The following is a 24,465-nucleotide window of genomic DNA, read 5'->3' on the forward strand; positions in this document are numbered from 1 at the left end:
AGTACTCGGCCCTCCAGCTGTTTTAGAACTACAACTCCCATCATCTCTAGCTAACAGGACCAGTGGTCAGGGATGATGGGAATTGTAGTCCCAAAACATCTGGAGGGCTGATTTTGCTTGTGCCTGGTCAAGCTGAATGTGCTCTGAAACTCCCTTCAGACACACTGAATGAGCAAATGGTGGGAGTGAAGGAGTAGGGTAGAACATGCAGGGGTGTACGTGAGGGCTGAAGTGCATGCCTCAAGCTCCCTATACACATTTTGCTTTTGTTTAGGCTACTAAACACCTCAAAAATTTATGCAACTCTGTCTTGAACCTAGTCTAGTGTAGTAACTTCATCCACTGTGGCCCAGTTTGCATGTCACAGCAAACATAGGTAAATGTTGATCGTGAGCACACTTTTCTTAGGCGCTTATGTCCTTTCCGTTTGCATACTGAGGAAACAAATCATGATTCCTAGCTTAGCTTTATGTAGGAACAAGGGACCATGGTTTGTTTTATTCCAGCAAACCCTGATTAGTAAGCTACAGAAAGTGGTTTGTTAGGAGTAAAATGAGCAATCTCTGGTTCAAATCCCCAAACTAGGGGTTATGGTTTGTTTCTTTTCAGCGTGACCTAGATTGTAGGGTTCATCGTAACATGCCATTGAAACCAGTAACACACTCAATTCTAATTTGGAAGCTCAGAAGTTATTTTATAAATAGAAGCTCACAACTAACACCGAAAAGCTACCTGATTTCCTTATAAAACTTTTAAAGCAGTATTTTAAGCAGTATTTATTCACTTTTTGAAAATGGAACTGTAAGGGATGGATTATACAAACACTGGATTGATTTACAAACTATTTCTAGGGAAATTTACATTTCAGGGGGAAAATTGAAAAAACTAAACATTAAAACATAACAAAAGGAAAACAGCAGAAAAACACTCTTTCAAAACAATCAACATTTTCCTTTTGCGGTTCTTAAATTATGTCAGTGCTCTCTAATATTTTCTACATAATTTGCTGTCTTGAATTATTTTACCTTTCAATCAATGTTTGATATGCTGAATACAAGCTATAGTTTAAAAATCTAGGCTCACAACTGAAGTACTTGTCACCCTGCATTTAGGAGAGAATTATTCTCAAAACAGAGCAAATCACACAATTTTTTCTTACACACTCCCTCCCGTTCTCCTTCATGGGTGTGCTCACTTAATATGTTTCCTGTATCAAGGGAGTCATTTGCAAGCTATATATGTTTTAATGCCCACAACACTAGGCGTGACCCTCATTTTATAGTTCTAACGTTATGCTTCCATGGTAACAAGACATGCTACCGTACTACCACACCCTTCCCAAACTTAGAAATAGTATATGTGTAGGATTTTCCTTTCCAATGGGTCAACAACTAAAAATGAAAGACCATTTGGCAGATGTAACAACCAATGAAATAGCACATAACAAAATTAACTTACTTCCTCTTCTTCAAACCCAGTCAGATCCCATCTGTAGTTCAGACGCATCTGTTTTCTCTTCCAGTGTTCCATGAATGTAGCAGCTGGGTGGTTAAAAGAAAAAAAAATACTTAAGAAGAGCAGGCTAATTCTACCACTTGCTATTTGTTATGGTTTCCATTAACAAAACCAGAGATGGTTACATATGCTATACAGCACACTACTTTCTTTCCTCTCCAAATAAATTAAAACATTTCTTTCAAAGCCCAAAGTAGAATGGAAGACCCTACTGCAGGCATGGCCAAACCTGGCCCTCCTGCTGTTTTGGGACTACAATTCCCATCATCCCCAGCTAACAGGACCAACAGTCAGGGATAATGGGAATTGTAGTCCCAAAAACTGCTGAAGGGCCAAGTTTGGTCATGCCTGCCCTACTGCCTTTAAGACTGATGATTGTAAATAATTGTAATTGATTTGATCACATTGGGTTACTAGTAAGTCTAAACACGAGAGGACACTTAATGCTGTTTTTGCAATTTTCATTTACAAATATTGTAGGAATAAAACAAAATAAAAGTTGCCTTGACTTTATTTACAAATATATAAGCAGTACATATGATGAGGCACTCCTAAAAGGCAGAAGATTCACTATGGCATACCAGATCCCCAGACAAATATCTCAGCTCCCATTAAGCCTTCAGCCTACTTACCACTCTTTTCCCTTTTGCCAATTGCCACAATTCCACAATCTTTTCCCTTTTTGCCAATTGTTTGTCAACCCAGACCCATGTTTCCCAAATCTGGATTCATGCTTGAAATGGGTCACAGAGCCCCTCTTCTCTCCTATGCCAGTTCTCCCTTCATAGGCAAAGGGATGGGGAGACTTCAGGGAATCTAGCTCACTAATAGGCAGGTTGACTGATTGACTGGTTAACTCAGGCATAGGCAAACGCAGCCCTCCAGATGTTTTGGGACTACAACTCCCACCATCCCTAGCTAACAGGACCAGTGGTCAGGGATGATGGGAATTGTAGTCCCAAAACATCTGGAGGGCCGAGTTTGCCTATGCCTGGGTTAACTCTAGAATTTGACATAGTGCTTGTGAGAATGCTCAGAAACTTATAAACCTTTATACGCTTCTAAGCATTTCAATTAAAGCATCATTTCTTGTGAGAACAATGTTGGGGAATGGAAGAACCTGCTCTCTGAGATGTGTATTTTTGGAACCTACCTCACTTTTGTGATAGTAATTTGTTTTAAACTGTTTGGCATGTTATATTTTAAATTGTTGTAACCTGTCTTTGGACCTTAGGGTGAAGGGTGGGTAAATAGTAGGAGCAATAAACTATTTATTACACATACACACACACACACACACACACACCACCACCACCATTTATCAAAAGATCTCAGGGAGGTGTGCAACTTTAGAAACACATTACATTATATTCCCTTGTTGCCACCTTCTGAACTTCTCTGGGAGTGGAGACATAGAGAAGGGCCTCAGATGACAAGTGCATGGTCTGGGTTAGTTTGTATGAGGAGGCAGTCTTTAAGGTACTGAGGCCCTGAGCCGTGTAAGGCTTTATAGGTCAACACCAGCACTTCGAATTGGAAACTGATCAGCAGCCAGTGCAGTTATGCCAGGTTTGGTGTTATACGCTCAAACCGTCTTGTTCTGGTGAGCCATCTGGCCATTGCATTCTGCACCAGCTGAAGTTCCTGAATTGTCTTCAGAGGCAGCCCTGCGTATAACGCATTGCAGTAATTCAATCTAGAGGTTGTTGGAGTGTAGGCCATAGACGTTAGGCTTTCCCTGTCCAGATAGGGGCATAGCTGGGCCACCAACCGAAGCTGGCAGAAGGCACTCCACACCACCTAGGCCACTTGGGCCTCAAGTGACAATGGCGATCCAGGAGCACCCTCAAGCTATGTACCTGTTCCCTCAGAGGGAGTGTAACCTCCTCAAGAGCAGGCAATCTTCCACCCATCCAGCCTAGGGAACCACCTAATACCAGTGCCTCAGTCTTATCTGGATTGAGCTTCAGTTTATTGGCTCTCATCCATTACTGAAGCAAGGCACCAGTCCAGCACATCCACTGCCACACCTGCAGATGTAAAGGAGAAATAGAGCTGTGTGTCACCAGCGTACTGCTGACAACACACACCAAAAGGCTGGATGACTCCTTGCTTCAAACTCCTTGGAGGAAAGGCAAGATATAAATATAAGACATACATACATGAATTGGAGCACCCACCTCTTGCAGGTTAGCCCCTCGCTTCATGAAAATAAGACTGTAGGGGCAATCTATTATCTGGGTTTCCCCCCTATTCTTTGAAAATATTAATAAAACCTTGAATTTTTGTTAAGCATTTGCAATGAGTGATCACAGGGGAAACCTTCCCAATAAAGTAATTGTCAGCCCAAAGCTGCAATAATATGTTTGGGGCTGCTGGAACCTCTGCATCAATCCTCAATTCCATTACTTGCAAATTTCAGCAGCAGCACTATTTGGGACTTATGCAGATTTCCTTAAGGTGAAATCATCTTAAATCCAAGCACTGGACAAATGACTTACAAGAAAATATGTAAAGAAGGAAATGTAAAGCAGTAATTGCGCTGGAACCTAGAGTGTGGCTCTAATTTCATTTTCAATGGGGATGCTACTATAAAGGAGGGGCATAGCGACAACTCTTAAGCTGCAGCAAACACAGCTTGTGTACATCAATCTATGTGCCACTGAGGTTGGGGAATGCCCTGGGGACATGGATTTGAATACTGGGAACAGACCAGCACAACACAGTAAATAAGTAATTGTGAAAGAAGTAAGCGTGCTGAGAAAGCCTAACCCCAGGGGAATTGCTCCGAAGTGACTGCTAACAGATGTGATCAACAAGCTGTACTGAGATCCCAGTAAAACCCTGGAGAAAAGGAAAATGGGAGGAACTAGGCAAGGTCTCCATGTATCTTAATTACGCAGCAACAATGGGAATTTGCCAACATATTTTAATCATCAGTGGCGTAGCGTGGGGGGTGCAAGGGGTGCCAGCCGCACCGGGCGCAACATTTTTGGGGGCGCACTCGGAGCTCTCTGCCCCTACCTGGTCCTGGCTCACTCTCTCTCACAGTGCTGGCTGTGCGAATCTGATCCGAGCTGCCGGGTCGCCGCCCACTGTGGAGGGGGAGGGTGCCAGGCGTGCGTTGCGGAGCGGAGAGAGAGCGAGGGAGGGACTATCTGGGGGAGGGAAAATGCAGCGGCCGCCCAGCGCAGAGCTGAGCGCGGGAGAGAACTACATCCGACCAGCCCAGTTTTGGAGGGAAGGTGTTAGTTGCGGCGGAGCCCTGGCGCCCCGGGAGGCTGGCCGGGCCGGTAATGGGGCTGGCCGGTGGCGCCGCTGCCATCCTGCGGACAAAAGGGCTGCCGCCCCCGGCCGAGCCCCCCCCCCGCGAAACCAGGAGCAGCTCTCTGGTGCTCGAGGGCTTCGCAGGCCCTTCATCTCCCCTCCATTGGCGCCTCAGCCCCCAGCCCTGCCTGCGCGGCTCCTGCGTCTGGGGGCGCGCTCGCGTGGATGGGGTGCCGCTCCCCGCTTGCAAATGGTGCCCGTAAGGCCACATCAGAGACGCCCCCGGGACCCAGTTGCTGCCTTCTTCCCCGCCATGTGATTAAGCCTTGCACTACTTTGTGGCAGTGGTGTAGCGTGGGGGGTGCAGGGGGGGCCGGCCGCACCGGCCACAACATCTGGGGGTTAGGGTTAGGGGGCGCAAATCCACGGGTTAGGGGGCGCAAATTACTTGCCTTGCCCCGGGTGCTGACAACCCACGCTACGCCACTGTTAATCATGTTTTAATCAGTTCTGTTAATCTGTTCTGTATCTCCTGTGCATAAATCTTAGAAACTCATTGCACACTGACATCATAATTATATATAATAAAATGTATAATCCTTAAAATGGTGCTTTTGGCTTTCTGTAGCTTGTTGATAGCTTTTTTGGGGATGCTTGGTATACTTGCTGAATGGTACATGCATATAAAGTGAGAATTATGGATAATGAAAGACTTCTCTCCCCCACCCCCCCCCTTTGCTACCAGGAATCCCTCTTTTACAGCGTTAGCTTACAAAGCCATAAAGGAACTGTATCACTCTCTAACATGCAGATATGCTAGGTCCAAGGAGATGATCAGGATGTGTCTTTGTAGCTGGATGATTGTGTTTGGGTGTGGACCATGCCGTAAAACATTTTTTTAAAACCCTACTCTCCAAACCACTGATTGTGCATGCATTTTTGTCATGATGTTATGCAACCTTGGCCTCAGAGAACAGAGCACAGCCACAAACCATCAGGCTGCCACTTGAAACCATAGCTCAGTGGGAGAGAATGCGCTTGAGTGCAGAATGTCCCCAAGTACGCTCCCTGCACAGCTTCAGCTCAAAGCAGACTCATGGGGAAAATGGGAGCCTCCACCTTAGACCGTGCAGAGCTGCTGCAAGTCAGAATGGATAGTACTAGACTAGAGAGACATACATACCCTTTGAAAAATAAGATAAAATCTTGCCCTGTACCAAGTAGCTCAAAATGACACAAACGTTTCCCTTCCATTTTATACTTGTGACGTTGGTCTCTTCAAGGTGGACGTGGAAGACTTGCATTTGTCACAGTGATAGCAACATAATTTTTTGAAAGGCTTTAGAGAGCAAATATCAGAGAGGAAGTGTGGGGCAATAACAAGGACTAGGATTTTCATTACTAGATTACAAACTGCAATTTAGTCTGTTAGCTACTGAGCTTGACATTCTATTCATATATACTCCCTAAAAATCTGACTTACCTTTGCACTAGCTTACAATGCTTAGCTTGCAGCTGAACCACCATGGTTAAAATGACATAAAACACAGAAAACTATTTGGGTCCTCTTTTATGCAAGAGCAGGGTGGTCCAACTTTTCACACAAAGTTGACTGCAACAGTACTTTGACATGAGACCTGTGGCCCACATGCTACTTTGCTGTGCACACGTGAGGAGGGAGCGGAAGCGAGGCCAAAATTTGATGACCTTCATGCTGCCTTCCCAAAGCCAGTTAAGCAAGTTGCAAGGTTCTGGCAGGGACCTAGAGTGCACCCACCTCCTTCCCAAAGCTGGGAAAGTGCTAACTAGGCTTTGGGAAGGAAAAATGGTGGACTCTAGGACCGTATCAGAGCTCCTCACGTCTCCTTTCCAAAACCCTGAGCCTTGCTTACTCTCAGGCCACATGTTGGACGGTCCTGTGCTAGAAATAGCCAACTTGGCAGTGCAGTGTGTGTATGGGTATGTACATACAGACTTCCCAATGCAACCAATGGGAAAAAAATTAAACACAAAGCTGAACAATCCGTCTCTGTAAAAATAAAATAATAAAAAACAAAATGAAGACGCTCCAAAACTATAACATATAAATAAAAAACATATAAATAAAAAATCCCAACTAAGACCAACTAAGTTTGTTATTGGTATGAGCTTTCGTATGCATGCACACTTCTTCATAGTGATTTTGAGATACTGCTCTCCACTGTCACAGGAGAAGGAGAGAAGGGTCAAAGTGATGCCTGGCCATATAATTCATGCCAAGCCACATAAAATTTGATAGCATACTCTCTTCTTTCCCTAAACAAACAAAAATAACAGCAGGAAATATTTTTACAGTTGTGGAGAAAAGTAGCATAACACGAGATCAAAATCTGCTTTAAAAACAGAAAATGTACCGGAGTTGTCCCTACAATCATCCCTGCAACCCAGGATTCCAGAATGCTCTCTGGCCTAAGCCTAGACTAGTCCACCACAGGGCTTAGAGACAATTCTGGAAGGTGGAACACCAGTTTGTATGCAAGTGTGGACATGGAAAGTACTCTAAAATAAGAATCTTTATTTAATAACCATAGACTCAGCCCAGTTTCTTCTTGAATTCAACAGCTGCAGCTGATGGGATTTCAAACCAACAACAACATGGGGGGGCCTAATGTTTTCCCACTCTGGTCTATAGGATTGTTTTGACTAATAGACTAGGCAATGGCCACTTCTGATTAGAGGAGTGCTGTTTTCAGTGTATCATATATTCTGAGTATCTGGAGTCTAGACTGAGGGACTTGCAAATGTATTGGAAAGGGAGGGAAAGGTGAAAGGGAGAGAATGGATATTTGATTGCCTGGATGAAGGGATAAGATTATTTAAAGACACGACATTCTGCTTTGGCTTATATATCACATTTCTCAATACATGTAATGTGACAAGCCACTCTACATGATAACAAATCATCGATCTCTGTGGCATAGGTTGTTTTGCTCAGATTCATCTTCCTTCCTTTTTGGCTTCCCTCTTGCTGACTGCAGTATAAAATTAAATCTAAACTCCATCAGTCCATATTTCAGCTTGCCATTATCACACAGACACCCCTTACCACCCCACTCCTATTAAGTATAATATACAGTTGTGTGTGTTAGCAGTATAAAAAAAAATGATGATTTAGTCAAAAGGGGTGGTGGTGGTGGAAGAAGCCAGGTCCTGAACTCTCACAGAGGTAACTTGACTGAAATGCATTTTAATAGGAAAAAAATTGATTCCCTGTACAGCTGAGCAAATGGAAACTTGAACTGTATTTCTCATATCAAATGGCATAATACATGTCATCAATAATGAAAAAGTTTTCTACGTGGCAGGCAATTATCTTAATTTAAAAACAAACACAAGCACCATACTACAATTTCATGCAGGGTAAGAATAATTGCTGCAAATTCTGTTGTCTAAGCTGCTGTACTTTACTCTCCATATATCTAATATTTGAAAGTGGGGCAACAGGGTGCAGACATCTTAGACAAGTGCCTACTTGCAAGCGTACGCAGCAACAAGTGTTTGACACTTTTAACGTGCATTTATAATGGATTTCTACTGGACCATCTGCTCCTCCTGCTGCTGCTACATACGTGTTCTTCAATATTCCTACATTACTGACTCCACACTGGCTTTCCTTGAGTCGTCCCGGGCCACTGTTTCCATTTCCATAATCCACTCCCCTTTTTCAACAGTGGAAATCATTTGCACTATCATGCCTTGCCACCATCCCACTTTTTCTACAGCTACAGCTCATCAGCCCAGATCAGGTGATCTGGGGTCCTAACCAGGTGTGTGTGCTGGGGGTGGGGTGGGCGGGAATCTGGGTTATGACCACAGCCAATGGATGTGACTCTTACTTTTGTACACAATTCTATATTTCGGCCATACAAAAGCCAGAGGTTTTCAGACAAACATCTGTCCATGGTGCATGCAGGCAAGCAGAAGCCATCGTCCAAGAATACAATTTAGCCAGGCAAAAACACACAAGGAAGGGGTGGAGACAGCTAGATACTATCAGCCAAGACAGGAAAGAATCATGCAAACAAGTGCTAGTGGCCCACATGTCTTTAAGTACTTTGTCTATACCCTCAGGTTGCAACAACTGAAACCCACCCAGGCAATAATGGTGATACAGTTCTATGGGAGCATCTTGCTTATGGACTGCATTCAACACCACCTCCAAATTGGAATAGGTGTAATAGATTTCATTATGTGCAAACATTCATATCACATTATCCCAGGTATGTGCTGCATGTGTGAGAATACATGTGCAAGATCCCCCATTGCACATTCAGGATTATGTCATGCTATGAAGGCAAATCCTTACTCTTTTTGAATTTTAATAGCTAGATCTCAGGGTTGTTGTTTTTTGCCATTTTACACAATCCGCTTGGTGCATAGCTTTCAATTGCTACAGCATCTCAATACCTGAATCATGGAAGGCTCTTTGCAAAAGTGGGATGCCCCTCAAAAATAAAAGGACACCTTGAGAGGTACAAACAGCATCCTATTGATAACACTAATGCACTTAGCAGCTTGGTCATTATTCAACTGTACTTTGTTAAAGGCCATTTCTATAAGAACCGCCCCCCCCAACAATAAATCTTAGCTCCAATGGTCTAATTTGGAAGCCAAGTCTGCAAATAGATTTTGTTGGCATGCTCTGCAATCCCCTTAATGCTATCTATACATGCCATGCAGCAGTTTTATGACAAATGCTTCATTTTATATTCATCCAAGCAGCTTTCTATTTTAACCTTCAGTTCAAAACATAAATATAAGGGTGGCAGTTTTATGGGAGAAGGAAAAAAAGGGGGGATCTACAGATAATTAACTGTTGAATTGTATAAACACTGATTTATCCTCCTGCTTGTTTCCTTCCGCAAGTAAGCAGATTAAAAACCGCAGCCAATGCCCGGGCCAACCAAAGTCGTGCAGACATTCTTACCCCACAGAGCCATGAAGACTGAGAAGAAGACAGTTGCTGGGTTGTCAAAGAGATGGCTTGCCCGAGATGTGGCACAAGCGGAGCTCAGCTTCCAATAGCTACAGGTTCTATCGCATAAGGGACACATAGTAATATTGTTCCTCTGGTCACACATCTCCATGCTGAGGGAAAACAAACAGTGCATGTCAGGTAAATACAAACCATTCTTCAAACTTGGTGTTTTCTTGTCCTGCTTCTCCCCTGGTCCCAATCTGTAATTTATACAGATTGTATATTCACCTGACTGACCTGCCAAAAGCTCTTTTCATGAATCCACCTCCTCATTTCAGACTTACCTATGGCTGTTTATACACCATACATTGAAAACATGCACCCCAAATCCTGAGAACTGAAGTTTGCTAAGAGTTCTGGGAGCTATAGCTTTGTACACTTTAAATATATAGTGTATATGCAGCCTATATGACAGTATTAACTGCATGAAGTTACAGTACAAAAAAGGAAGAAGGGAAATAGCACTGATTCCTTTATAAAGACTCTGCCCTTAAATGTTTGTCTATTATGCTGGTGCGGCTCTGCTATTGCTGCATTTTGTGATGTCATACTGGTCTAAGTATTTTTGTGCTGGTACAATATTGTATGCTTAGGGCATGAAATGTCTTTCCCGGACACCTAGGAGCCTGCAGAACACCAGTGCCCTAAGACATTCTACTCCATTCTCCTGAGACGCAACTAGTGTTGTTGTAGTTACTGAGCTATACTGGCCCAGTGTCAATGTAAAGTGGCCAATATAATCTAACATGTAGCAACAGTTAAGGAAACTGGGACAGGCCACAGAATTGTGCTCTCCCTCAACCTTTCCCCCGCCCCCTGCATTCTCCTTTTCCTTCCCTTTTCAGCATTATCTACTGCTGCACTGACATTAACCCTGGTTAATACTGGCCAGCGTTTGCTTTTAACCAGAGCTTGAAAGCAGGGTATGAATATGGTCTCCAGACACCAGTTAAAGATAATTGAGGTTAATGTTAACTTTGGCTAGCACAATGCAGATAGAAAGCCATAAGATGGAAGGAAGAAATTCACATTGCGGCTAGGAAGGAAACACCAGCTCTGTAACCTGTTCTCATTCCATTTACGTACATGTTCCATAAATTATTTCTGTACCAGACCATTGCCTATCACTAAATTTCCCTCCGTCTAGGAATTATAGCAAGTAAACAAGTCAAGGCAGTTTAGGCATTTCAATGGAATTTGCCCCAGGTTGACTCCTATCTCCTGGTACCTTCATGGCACAAAGAACTTGTTTAGGCAGGCATTTCTATAGGAGTGAGGAAGACAGGGCAAGGGTGAGCCTTCTCTGGAAACAGACTTCAGAGGAACCCTCACTATGTACAAATGTACGAAGTATACATGGACTCAGAGCTTAATTTGCAGCACAGAAGACCTGCTTTCAGTGCCATCCCTTAAACATGTGTACATAACAGAATGCTTTGCAAAACGCATTCCCCATCCCATTAGTCCTCTTCAATTTGCAGAAGGAGAAAAGCATTTCCAGGCTGGTTGAAGTTTTTTTTGACACCCACTCCCTTCAACTTTTTAGCATACGTCCAAGCAGTTTTCAACTTGACCAGCATTTTCTAGGCTAGGCATGGGGCTGGTCTGTTTTCTCCTTTCCCAGGAAAAACCCGCTCTTTAGCTTTAAATCAGAACAAACAGCAATCCACGGAAAATTGGGTTGCTGTTTGTTCTGAGTGAGCACTAGAGAGCAGTTTTCTCTGGGGAAGAGAAGCAGGACAAGAGCAAGTATGGATAAGCTCATAGCCTCTCCAGAACTCCTCCCAATGTGTAACCATTTTTCTTGAACTATGATGCTTAATAATAAAAATGACCATTAGAATCAAACTCATGCTTCAAGGAATATGAGAAGTCATGGGGGAAAGGGTTAAGTGGTGATCTACTATGTATTTTGGTAATTTGTTTGTTTGCTATGCATTTGGACACCTTTTAGAATTCTGGACTGGATTACTTCAGAGAATGACATTTCAGAAGACTAGTTCCAGGGATGCCAGTACAGATGTTTCTGGACTCCAACTCCTATTATTCCTGACCATTGGCCATTCTTACTGACGGGGTTTGTAGGCCAATAACATCTGGAGAGCATCACATTGGCTATGCCTGGTCTATACTAAGGAAACTCTTTCCTCCCACATGCCACACTAAGTTCTGAACCCCTTACGTCTAATCTTTGCAGCGATTCCATCAGCCAGATACCACAAGGAAACAAAAATGTTGAGGAAAAACAGACATTTCCCATAAATTAGAACTGCGTCGCAAGTTGCAGCACTTAACTAATATACATTATTAGCATCCTTCTATTTCCTGTACCCTATATTGATCTATTTTCAATTAAAGATCTGAAAGCTTTAAAAAGCAGCCACAGAAAATGTGACTCTTGAGAGATATAAGGCAAGTAAGCTGATATCTTTTTCCTGAGTAAGACCTGTTGGTGTCAGAGTATGCAAGCTTTCAAGACTGATGACAGCAAGTTACATATAATGGATCATTAAGTGAAGTTAGTAAAACTCCCATCTCATGCAGAACAGTTCTGTATGTATATTCAGAAGTCCCATTGACTTCAATGGAACTTACTCCCAGGTAAATGCGTACAGAGCATTGAAGCCTCATTCTTAGAGAATATCACTGTATATAACAAGCTAAATAATAAAAAAAAGTTGTCCAGTAGTGCCTTAGAGACCAACTAAGTTTGTTCTTGGTATAAGCTAACTAGTGCTTCTAATTTCAGCAGGGTGTAGATATTTCGATACTCAAAATTAATTCATCTCCCATCAATGAAATGGTCAAGCAGTTTCTGTGCATGGAAGCTGAGTACCTATTAGCACTCAATAGTTTTTTGTATATAAGCATCTCTGGATTTGGGGCAGTACTTGCCCCTTATATGTACAAGACTCATCAATAGGCATGAAATAAGCTAACGCTTATACTTTCATCTAATGTTATTTATACATTTATCTTGAGTTCAGCAGTGTTAGCTATGTGCGAGAAGTTAATATACCTGCACAGTTCATACAGCTGTAATCAGATGATAAACTTATTTCATGCCTGAGCATGACTGAGCAGACTGGACATGGCCTGTGTCATAAGCGGAAATGAGGACCTTTTGAACACGTGGAAGATGGAAACCCACAAATGTGTATGTTACCTTGGTATGTTCTCGTCCACTGTTGCACAGCCATACAGGAACACGATAATCCCCACAATGGAAGCTGGAATAAGCATTTGTGTATAAACGCCAAGCCAGGCAAAATACAGTCCAATCTTTTCACCAAAGTACTTTCTGAAATACATTGAAGGGGAAACGTTGTGCAATGTTTACTATTTCTTAAATTGTACCATGCTTAAGCTTATGAATCACACAGCAGGGTTGACTTTGAAGGAGAAAATAAGCCCTGTTGATTAGTTGGAATGCATTTCCCCTTGGAGGATTCTTGTCTGCATGCTGCTTGGAACAGATCCAGGACTGGAGGCACCAAGTAAGTCATCCTTTCCTGCTTATCAGGCAGCTTTGCTGATCTGTTTCTATAGCTATCTTGGTCACCACAGGCTTGGCAAGGATCTCCTCACACTGGCTCAGTTCAGTCACAATGATAAACCATGGTTTATTGTTATGAGGACAATAAGGCATGTTATCTTTCCTCCCTGCCCCAAGTGCAAGGCAAGGGGATTGGGAGGCTCAGCTTCCACTTAGTGGCAAACCACAGTACACCGTTTCCTTTAAGCCAGGCATGGCCAAACTTGGCCCTCCAGATGTTTTAGGACTACAACTCCCATCATCCCTAGCTAACAGGACCAGTAGTCAGCGATGATGGGAATTGTAGCCCCCAAACATCTGGAGGGCCAAGTTTGGCCATGCCTGCTTTAAGTAAGGCATAGTTTGCAAAATCCAGACACCATACAAACTGCGGTTTGCCATTAAGTAGAAACAATAGCCTTCAATTTCCTTCCCTCACACATGTCTGAAATGAGCTTTCCTTTTAGTGCACAGACTCTCCTGTTCCAAAAGCAATAAATGAAACCCAGATTCTAAGTGTAGAGTCTTAATTTAACAAAGTCTTCCTTTATTTTGTGCAGATGAATGTGATAAATGAAGCTGCACAATATATTGAAGTGTCTGGCCAAAAGCTGAAAAAAAAATGAAGTAGGAGGTTAGAGAGAAAAATATATTCCCTTGCTGATTCTTTCCAGTGAAGCTTTCATTAAGTCAAAGTATATTGCTAATGGATACTGTTCCATTCAGCCTTTTGAAGTAAGGTGGTGTCACTAGAATTTGGTGGTGGTAGCAGAGCATTCAGGTTTTTCCCAAGCTGCATCTCCCTGGGAATTGCTGAAAAGGGTGGAGTTGCAAAATAGTACCTGCTACCTGCCTTGTTACCTTTGGGGGCCTTGCTATAAAGGTAAAGGTAAAGGTACCCCTGCCCGTACGGGCCAGTCTTGACAGACTCTGGGGTTGTGCGCCCATCTCACTCAAGAGGCCAGGGGCCAGCGCTGTCCGGAGACACTTCCGGGTCACGTGGCCAGCGTGACAAAGCTGCATCTGGCGAGCCAGAGCCGCACACGGAAACGCCGTTTACCTTCCCGCTGGTAAGCGGTCCCTATTTATCTACTTGCACCCGGAGGTGCTTTCGAACTGCTAGGTTGGCAGGCGCTGGGACCGAGCAGCGGGAGCGCACCCCGCCGCAGGGATTCGAACCGCCGACCTTTCGATCGGCAAGTCCTAGGCGCTGAGGCTTTAACCCACAGCGCCACCTGCGTCCCTGGCCTTGCTATACATTGTGTTAAAAATGTGATTAGCAGTTTTGCCATTTTTTAAAAAATAAAATGAAATACTGTACTAGGAATGTGGGAAGGGGGGGAGTATCAGTTTGGCATCAATCTGTGGAAGTTTAGGCCACTCCTCCCCAGCCATGATCCCATTTTCTCCACTCCTCTTGTTGGACGCAGCATGGTGTAGTGGTTTGATTGTTGGATTTGGACCTGGAGGGCCAGAGTTCAAATCCCCACACAATTATGAAGCTCACTGGGTAACTATGGACCAGTCTCTATCTCTTGGTCTAATCTATGCCACAGAGTTGTTGTGAGGATAAAATCTGAGTGTGGGGGAATAACCATGCATGTTCCTGGAGAAAAGGTAGGCTATAAATTGAATTAAAACAAAATAAGCATGATCTTAAGTTTGTGGAAGGATCACAGTACAGTAATAGAGAACATTATTGCATGCAGAAACTTCAGTCCCAGGCATCTCCAGGTAAAAAGGTAAAGGACCCCTGGACGGTTAAGTCCAGTCAAAGGTGTCTATGGGGTTGTGGTGCTCATCTCGCTTTCAGGCTGAGGGAGCCAGTGTTTGTCCACAGACAGCCTTCCGGGTCATGTGGCCAGCATGACTAAACCGCTTCTGGCTCAATGGAACACAGTGACAGAAAACAGAGTGCATGGGAAACGCCATTTACCTTCCCACCGCAGCGGCACCTACTTGCACAGGTGTGCTTTTGAACTGGTAGGTTGGCAGGAGCTGGGACAGAGCAACAGGAGCTTACTCCGTCATGGGGATTTGAACCACCAACCTTCAAACTGGCACGCCCAAGAAGCTCAGCGGTTTAGACCACAGTGCCACCTGCATTTAGAACCACTCTTGGTTGTCAAACTGAATACAGAGAGAGGATGAACATATGGCCTGGGCAGTTTGACTTTTCTCTTGAGCCTCAAGCTGTAAACAAACATTTGGAGGAAAGGGGCAAGGCAATAGTTTAGGTTTAATGAGGGACCACATTCTCCTTACCTCACTAGGTCAATTGGTTGGTACTTATAAAAGACTCCATAACTTGCCCATTCCTCACACAGGAGCTGTAAAAGAAATTTAAAATTAAAACTAAAACTAAAACTGCAAGCAAGCAGTTCCTTCCTTGCTTCCACTACAGAGTTCACATTGTCCTCTGGTGTCACCATCTTGTGGGTTTATGTTCTTTAATCCACCAATACATATAATTTGCATTAAGTATTGAACATGAGTTTGATGGTTTGGCTCACTGACAGCTTCTTGTATTAATCTACAAGAGAACTAACAGACAGATATAAAGGTGCTGGGGGGCGGAGGGCGGGAGGCAAGAGCGGCCTTGATGTATGATTTGTAGCAATGCACATACTAGAAAGGCTCTTAATAGATCTGGAGCATGTTTGTTCTTTGAGTTATTAGTGTGGGTTAAGACGAAAGAACCTGGCTTATAGTCTCTGAACTAATATTATGCACTATATGAAAGATGCACACTGAACCTAAGAGTAGGACAAAATGATCTTTCTTTATTATTCTTTCCTTATTTTTTTACCACGATGTTAGCCAAATCAAATAAAGACCACTATTAGTATAAACCCATAAAATTAGAGAAAACTGAGCTGGCCATTTTCTTTCTTTCTTTCTTTCTTTCTTTCTTTCTTTCTTTCTTTCTTTCTTTCTTTCTTTAAAAGATTGATTATTCTTGTCACTGTGTAATGACAGGGAGAAAAATAATATTTGTGCTTGGTGCGTTATTGTTGATTGCTGCAATTCTGCCCCACCCTCAATTTTGTTCAACACTCCTTTAAATGATGGCTATTGATTTTGATTTGTGCAAGTTTGTTGGATTACAGCCAGTGAGTTTTAATATTCCACAGAGGTATGCATTTCACTACCAAACACTACCTCTCTGAATTTACATCCAAACTCCTCACTCAGGACACAGGGATAAGTCTGGAGGTCAGTTGGGCCAAAGCTATGACAGTAGAATGTGCAAACACAACCCTATCATGTTGCGGGAGAGGTGAGACTCTGGAGATCTCGCCACTGTAGCATTTATGAAAATCAGAGAACCATCATGAATTTGTTATGCTTGGCATGCAGTTAATCTCAATTCTTAAATTAAACTTCTGAAATAACCAAATTCTCCAAATGTTAACCAAATTCTCCAAATGTCAAGGAAAAGTGTTTTAGTTACTTTTGTGTTTTTGTAACACTTTTTTCATTTAGGACTTTTGGACTGACCACTTGATTCATAGTTCATAATTGAAGGTTTTATATTGCAATCTGCAGAGTGAAAAATTGCAGCTGAATGAGGAGGCAATGAGGCCTCCTTGCTCAGTAGTGTGGGAAAATGGCCCGAATGGAAGAGATGTTCCACCACATCTGTCTATGCAAGCGGACACTTAGCGGAGCACTGCTTTTCTTCCCAATTGCTGGGTGGCAGATAAAGGAGTTGCATTTGGTATAGGAAACCTTATGCAGGCTTATTGGAAGTAGCAATGCTGACTTGGACACATCAGAGCAACTTCCTGACTATACCTTTTACAACGTGGAGCAACAGTACATTTTAATCTCTGTTCTTAAATCAAAGTGCACCGAGGGTGAATACCAACACGGATATTTAAGGTCACAGAGTTCGTCTGGATTTACACCACTGTGGGGTATGTGCAAAATCTCATAAGGGCCGACAACAGCAAAGAGCGTTAATAAACAGATGCAAATGTGTCTAGGGCATCTAATTAAACTCTCAATTATTTATTATGGAATCACAAAATGGATTAAAAATGTTGGGAAGCCAACATTTTCCACCTTTTGAGATGCTCTTCAATTACTGGGGGAGGCCAGTATGTTCTGGCCTTCAGCTTAAAAGAGACTTTGAACCCGTACTGGAGCCAAGTAATAACAAAGATACCAGGGATCTTCACAAGACTGAGATTTCCTCTGAGCGGAATGATCTAATCTGAAGCTCAGTTATGTAAATTGCTGCTCATCCATCAGCATTTTTTTAAAAAATAAACCATAACCCAAATTTAGCTAAAGTTTTGATTCCTAAAATGCTTTGCATGTTCACCCATGCTGTTTGGAAGGCACTACCATATTCCTCTCATGTTATGTGCTCTTAAACAGCTGTGTGGCAAGCCTCTTTGGCTGCATTCACACATAACATTAAACCAAAGACAACACAAGCTTGGCAGTAAAAATACAACAATGGTAAATTAAATAGCTAAAAATGTGGTGTCCTTTCAGGGCACCCAGAATCAGCTGCCTAAAGCAACAGCATCATTCCACAGAGAGGCCAGTGCCGTTAAAGCAGGAAGAGTATGTGCCTGTTAAATTCGGCATGTTTCTCTTTTAAATACTTGAGAGAATATGTGATCATCTGTTTCTTAATATTTTAAAGGCACAGATTCTACATTTCTGCACATGTGTGCCCTTCACATTTAACCAGAAGTGTGAATATGTGGCACACAGGTGACTCACACCTGAGGATAAAATTGAGCATGTGAAGCGACCTTCTGTGGTAAGGATAGTTCACTCTGTGTATTATTAAAGAAACTCTCTTTGCTGCTGTTTTGTTTCATGTGTCGGCAATGAGCCCAGGCACTGAAAATAGGCCAGAGGATGCAGGCCTAAGCCCTACCGGAAAAAGAAGTGAAGATGGCATTGGGAAGAGGCATGCATCAAATCCTTGGCCAGGTAGTACATTCTTCTCTCTGACTGAATGTCCAGATAGCACAAAGTGACAACTGGCATGCTCAGATAATAGCATCTCCTTCATGAGAATCCCTCTGCTATTTATGCAGGGAAGAGAAAGTGTCAATGGAACAGAGGAATCACAACAATACCTTCCTCTGTCTGAAGGAGCAGCAGTTCAGTTATATTTAGCTTTCAGATGAATAACGCAGCAGTTAGCAATGAGAAATTGCTTATTTTGTGAAAATGTCCCCTACATAAATGGAATTCTGAAATTAGCAAGAACCACCCTACAACTGCAACTGGAAAATTATACGGCATGTGCCCTTAAAGGGGTAACATTTCCTATGACATTTGGGACAACTGGCAGGGTTTGCTCAAGCGATTTTGCAACATTAGATGGAGTAAGATTTTGTCATTTGTTCTCACCCCAACCTTTGAGTATCATCATGTTCAATGCCTGAATAGCAAAAGACACTTTTAAAATAGATTGTTAGCAATCTAGTACAACTATGTTTTTTCATTACATTACTCAAGGTAGCACATGCCACTCAAATACTGAATAACATATAACGTCTGGTATGATTAGACACATGTACTTGCTAAAGTTATTGAAAGTTACAATTGGTGGAACGTGAAGTGTACACTTTGCTTTCTGGCTTCCTTTCGGCTAACAAACAAGAGCAGAGGAAACAACCAACACCAACAAAAAGGTTACTCAGGAATGGGGAACAGGTCAGCAATGGAATCTGTCTCAGAATCAGAGTTTCATGGGAACTAAGAACCTTGTTTTCAGCCTGATAGCCTAAGGATATTTATTCTGATATCTCACTCATTTCTCTTTACATTTGGAAGACTTATTGTGAAATAATTTTAACGAGACTTGCTTGCAATAAAATCTGCACAAAAATTGCAGCTCTAACAGTTTGCTTAGAAAAGGCTGTGGTGTCTCACACACACGCAGAAACCATCTGCCACAATGTCCCTGCTGCTGCAACATTCCCACCCTGACTCTGCGATTCTGGAATATGCTTCCAGAATACTGTTCTTTCTCATTTGCTACCCCAACCAAGCAATCAGTTAGGTGGGTTGGCTGGGCCCGAAACTTGACATGTATCCATATGATCCATACTTCAAAAGGTGACCCATAGAGCTGACACTCTGAGAGGTGAGTCCTCAAGTACCAACTTACTTTTCTGTCATTGTGCTCAACGTGTTCACCTTCATAATCCCCCTTTTTTAAAAAAGAAAAGAAAAGAGATATTATGCAACAAATCAAAAATGACATGTGTTCTTTTGTTCTTGTATACATGCAAGACCAGTAATTATGACAGAGAAAGACTTAGCAAATCATGTCCTAGGCAAGCCTTTGCTAATCTCATGTCATCCATTTTTTTCAGCGAAAAGGGAGCTGTTCAAAACATCTAGAGGACACCAGGTTGGCAAGGGCTAAGGCCCTCCCTTTGCAGACTGGGCAGCTGCTCTAGGGGGAATAACATATTTATTCATCTATTTTAAAAAGTATATCCCACTTTTCACCATGTAGGTCTCAAAGCGGCTTACTACAATAAAAACATGCACAATTAAAAACATGAATCAAATCTCCAAAATTTAAAACCTCTAAAATTGAGAAACTCAAAAAAGAAGGGAAAAAAGAAGTAAAACATCTGAGAAGCATTCAGGTGCAAAGGGCTCCTGAAAGAACACAATATTGACCAGGCAACTAAACTAAAGAGGGATGGTGCCTATCTGACTTCTTGTGGGAGGGGATTTCATAGAACTGAACCCACAACACTGAAGGCATGTTCCCTTGTTGGCTTCTAGCCCATAGGGAACCACTAATAGTACGCCCACCATGACCTCAGTGATGGATCTGGGGTGCGCAGGGTAAAGTGGTCCTTAAGGTATTCAAGGATTTGCACTCTAGTACCAGGGCCTCTTAAGCTGGCCCAGTGGCAGACAGGAGGCTAGTGCAGCAGTGTCTTGTGTTGACAGTGTCATGTGTTGGCAGTACCAGTGTAGGCAGCAGCATTCTGCATTGGCTGAAATTTCTAGACCAGGCCGAAGACCAGCCCCACATAGAGAGCACTGCAATTATCCTGTCTTGAGATTACCAATGCCTGAGCTACAGTGGTCAGGTTATCCCTATCCAGGAACGGGTATCCCTATCCAGGAATGTCTGTTGTTTGAGCCTGAGTTTTCCCACTGCAAGCTGGAAGTGATTCACAAGAACAAGACTACTAAAGAATGCACCCTTTTAAGAGCATTTCATTCCTTCATCTTTTAAAGTCACCTAATGACAGGTGTAACACAGCAATGCTGGAGATCACCACCTTAGTTTCTGTAGACAGGAGTGTCTACATTGTGAGTTGACACATGCATGAAAGTAAGCTGCTGCTTATGAGACCTCCTCCTACAGTAACTCCACAGAGTGTCTAAGCTGCTACAGGTTTCTCTGGCTTGGTTTGAAAAAGCCACGAAACAGCAGTCACAAGGTGAACTGGTACAGGAAAAGGGGGGCAGTAGCAATATAAGGTGATTCTTTTTTAAGTGCAGAAAGGAATGAAAGAATAGGACCAGAGGCATATTTCCACATTAATAATAAGAAATATTTATACACAATGCTTTGAAATGCATTCATTTTTAATATAAAGCTGGACAACCTAAAGTGGGGGTCCAGGTACAGCCCCAGGATCACTGAGAAGCAGCTCTCAGTCTTCTTCGGGAATGTATTAATTCGACTTTAGTTTTAATATTTAAACTGTTTAAACGAATTGTTGGGTAAACACATCACATTCACACATAAACACATGTTGTAGTTATTATTGTTATTAGTACCATCATCATCTTCAAGCACCCAAAGTAATTAATTATATTGTGAAATATGAGTATATAATCTGCAGCCTTTAGATAGTTGATAACGATGCAGCAACAGGGTGGCCACTCCTGGATGCATGTAAATATGATTTAATATGTAGCCTATGTTTCAAGTCATATATAAGCAATCCAACTTTACAACAGAAACTGCCCATTGAGAGCATCTGTTGCATTTATTAGGAGTATGTCAAGAAGATTTAGATCAGGAAACCAGCTACATGGTGCCACGGATATAAATATGTATCAGCAATCCCAGTGTCCTTGGCAGAAGAAGGTCAAAGCATGGTTATTTGCTGAGCAGGTCATTTGCTGAGTCATTTTTACGGCTCTGATTCATATACAGCTAAAGAAAGTTATTATTTGTGTTACAACACCCGTAAAAAGTTGGCCTGAAGAAATTGCTAAAATGTAATATGCAAGCAGAGCAGTAGGATGCTGGGCTCATGAAAGGCTGAAGATGTTTAGGATAGTGTCATTCATATCTAACATGTTAAGGATTCTTGGTATCAGCTTCTAGAAACATAAAATATATTCCAAGACCACTTACATCATGCAAGGGATATGCAGCACTGTAAACGCCATTGGCAAGCAGACTGGTGATCCCTGGAAAAACAAGAGAGGATATCTATTTATGCTTCCAAGTCTGAATTCCCTCACATAAACCCACTTTTCAGTTCTGGAGATTTCTCTCTCAGAACATCAGCAATTTTGTTAGAGAATGAATCTGCACCCATTAATTGGCCTTCACAGCTTTTTGAATGTATAGATTATTAAACATGATTTGTTTTAAGAAACGGAAAGCCGTGGAGAATCAGAGGAAGTCATACGCTGCGGAGTCAAGAGTTTAGTCATTGCAATAAATTACACAACCTGAAGCTTCAAGTTGGATTTGAAAAGCAAGCCCATAGGTTTGGAAGTAGCAAAAGGCGAGGTTATCAGAAAGAGGAGAGTTCAGCTGGGACTGACCACCAGGTGTGTCAGTAATAGCCATCCCTCCCACTCTCTTACATACACATCCACAGAAAAGAGTTTTAAAAATCAGATTTAAGCTTGATTAGAGAAGCTGTTTGGAAAGCCTTTGGAAAGACCTTGGTATTATACTTACCATATTTACCACATTTTCGTCTTTTATTTAAAAGGGTAGTTTCCTTCTTTCTTCCCTCTCCTTGCCCTGTTTACACATTTGTCTATTAGTTGTATGATTGAGCAGTTACAATGTTTGTGCGATGGGGACTCAGAGGGATGTATATTATTTCTTCAGGGGAATAATCTTTAAAATTTGCAATTGAATAAGAGAGTATATATCAGGCGCTCCTGTAAGTATAGCTGGGATTTTGCAATGGGTGAAGAATGCGCTTAGAAATTTTAGCTTGCCACAGAATTCCAGCAACTGCTTACTTACAGACTCTTGGAGACTGCAGTATTTGATTGCTGGATGTGTTTTTCATTACAGCTGCTGGCATTAATATAGCTGCTTCCAAATACGGGATACCTGACAGACTTTGAAAGGGTCATGTTACCTCAGAAAACATGCATGCTGGTTCTGATACCCTATCTACAATGGCTTGGATCTAGTCAGCAAAACCAATATTAAAAAGCAATATGAAAACAGCAGTGTGGATATTGACATAATAACAAGGCATTGGACAGGGATATGAAAACATACAGTGTGATGTATTCTGTGGGGGGAAATATTTTCAGTTTCGCACCCCTAGGTTCATTAAGTCCATTTTTTACTCTCAGAGTTATTTCACTGATAGGATACTTTACAACAAGAAGAAATACTAATGCCACAGTCTACAAAAGTTATTTGTTGCCTCTTGCAACAAACATTTCATCCAATTCTGCATTGCTACTTAAACCTTCTGCAAACTATTTAGAGGATTCATGCTCAATAACATGGAACCTGGGATACCCTGAACCAATTTACTTCAAAGACTAAAGCATGGAATTCACTTGAGGGTGAATTTGTTGTATTTGTTGTACAAAGAGTAACATACACATGAATTTATCAGCAGTGAAACCGCAATGGAAGTTAATTTCTTTGGCTAAGCAAGTCTTTTGCTATTGTTTGTTTAGAGTATTTAAAAGAGTGAAGGTGTAGGTGAATGCCTGACCATAAGAAAAATTATAATCAAGTTTTATTGCCTAAGCACTGCTGGCACATTGTTATGTTTATGGCTGTAGATGGCAAATGAAGGGCTGAGTCTATTAAATGCCAAAGACCATCTGTGCAGTTGTTACTAAAAGCTCCCGGTTCATCAGAAGCTTCGATCATGCTCTGAAGAAGAAAGAAAATGCCAACACTGCTCATTTGTCTAGCATCATTAATTATTTGCACAATGGCTCCCTGCCCCCCCCCCCCCGATCGCCCACAGGAAACAAATCAGTAAGTGTTTCTGTTAAGCATTAAAGGGTTGGGAACAACAAGCCCACACCTTGACAAAAGATTTGACAAAATGTCAATGGATGACCTACTCAAGTGGCAGACTTAGGCTAGTTTTATTAGAGTGGAAAATCTATTGCTGCAACCCCACAAGAAATCACTTAATGTAAGTGATTTTTCCTGGTTTGACAAGCCCCCACCCTACACTGATGCTGTTAGTCAATCCATTCAAATGAGGATCATATAGGAATATAGGAAGCTGCCTTATACTGAATCAGACCATTGGTCAGCTACATCTACCACTGTCTATATGCTGCCTGGCAGTGGCTCTCCAGGATTCTCTCGCAGCCCTAAATGGAGATGACAGGGACTCAACATTGAATCTTCTGCATGCAAAGCTGATGTTCTACTATTAGGCTAGGGCCTTTCCTCATTGGGGGGCTCTTATGTTTCCAACCGGAATGAAGGTTCCGAGGATGAAATCTGCTGAAAAGTGCTCTGGGTGTCAGTCACCTGAAAACTGAGAAATGTGGAAGTGTCTTGTCAGATTTTGGCGTTAGTGACATCTTGGAAATTCATTTCAGATTGGCTGTTGATCCTAACCAACTTCACACTTTGATATACTGTTAGGATTATATAAAATGCAGTCCCAGGCGGCATTACATCACTTTACATCATTTGAAGAAAGTGCCCAGCCATTATTTTTTAATCAAGCTATGCACACTGGTGTTCCCCACCCCCACATCCACTTCTGATGGAAGGAATATATAATTTATCAGATCACTTTCTCTGTTAATGTAGTCATGATTGTTAGGCCACTTTGTGACCACAACGGCAAATTGATTTGTAAATGCTACGATCAGACACAGGTAAAGGAAATGATTTCTTGAAACCTGATTTCTCCTGAAAGAAAAA

The 24,465-nt window shown here is 42.2% G+C and overlaps 1 protein-coding gene across 5 annotated transcripts in view; it reads right to left on the bottom strand.

The window, feature by feature from the left end:
• ANO1 (anoctamin 1) overlaps nt 1–24,465 on the bottom strand; it is a 141,824-nt gene that overhangs the window by 31,608 nt on the left and 85,751 nt on the right. For 3 of the 5 annotated variants that reach the window (XM_083749855.1, XM_083749857.1, XM_083749854.1), the window contains exons 8-14: nt 22,270–22,335; nt 21,712–21,767; nt 19,480–19,521; nt 15,600–15,664; nt 12,966–13,100; nt 9,749–9,909; nt 1,459–1,541 (exon numbers count right to left, since the gene is read on the bottom strand). In XM_083749855.1, the coding sequence (XP_083605981.1) occupies nt 1,459–1,541; nt 9,749–9,909; nt 12,966–13,100; nt 15,600–15,664; nt 19,480–19,521; nt 21,712–21,767; nt 22,270–22,335 (608 nt within the window). The remainder of the gene's footprint in view (nt 1–1,458; nt 1,542–9,748; nt 9,910–12,965; nt 13,101–15,599; nt 15,665–19,479; nt 19,522–21,711; nt 21,768–22,269; nt 22,336–24,465) is intronic. The other 2 variants (XM_083749858.1, XM_083749856.1) reach the window with 1 other exon arrangement.

The sequence above is a fragment of the Podarcis gaigeae genome (genome assembly GCF_964106915.1).
Source record: "Podarcis gaigeae genome assembly, chromosome: 1".
Classification (NCBI taxonomy): Eukaryota; Metazoa; Chordata; class Lepidosauria; order Squamata; family Lacertidae; genus Podarcis; species Podarcis gaigeae.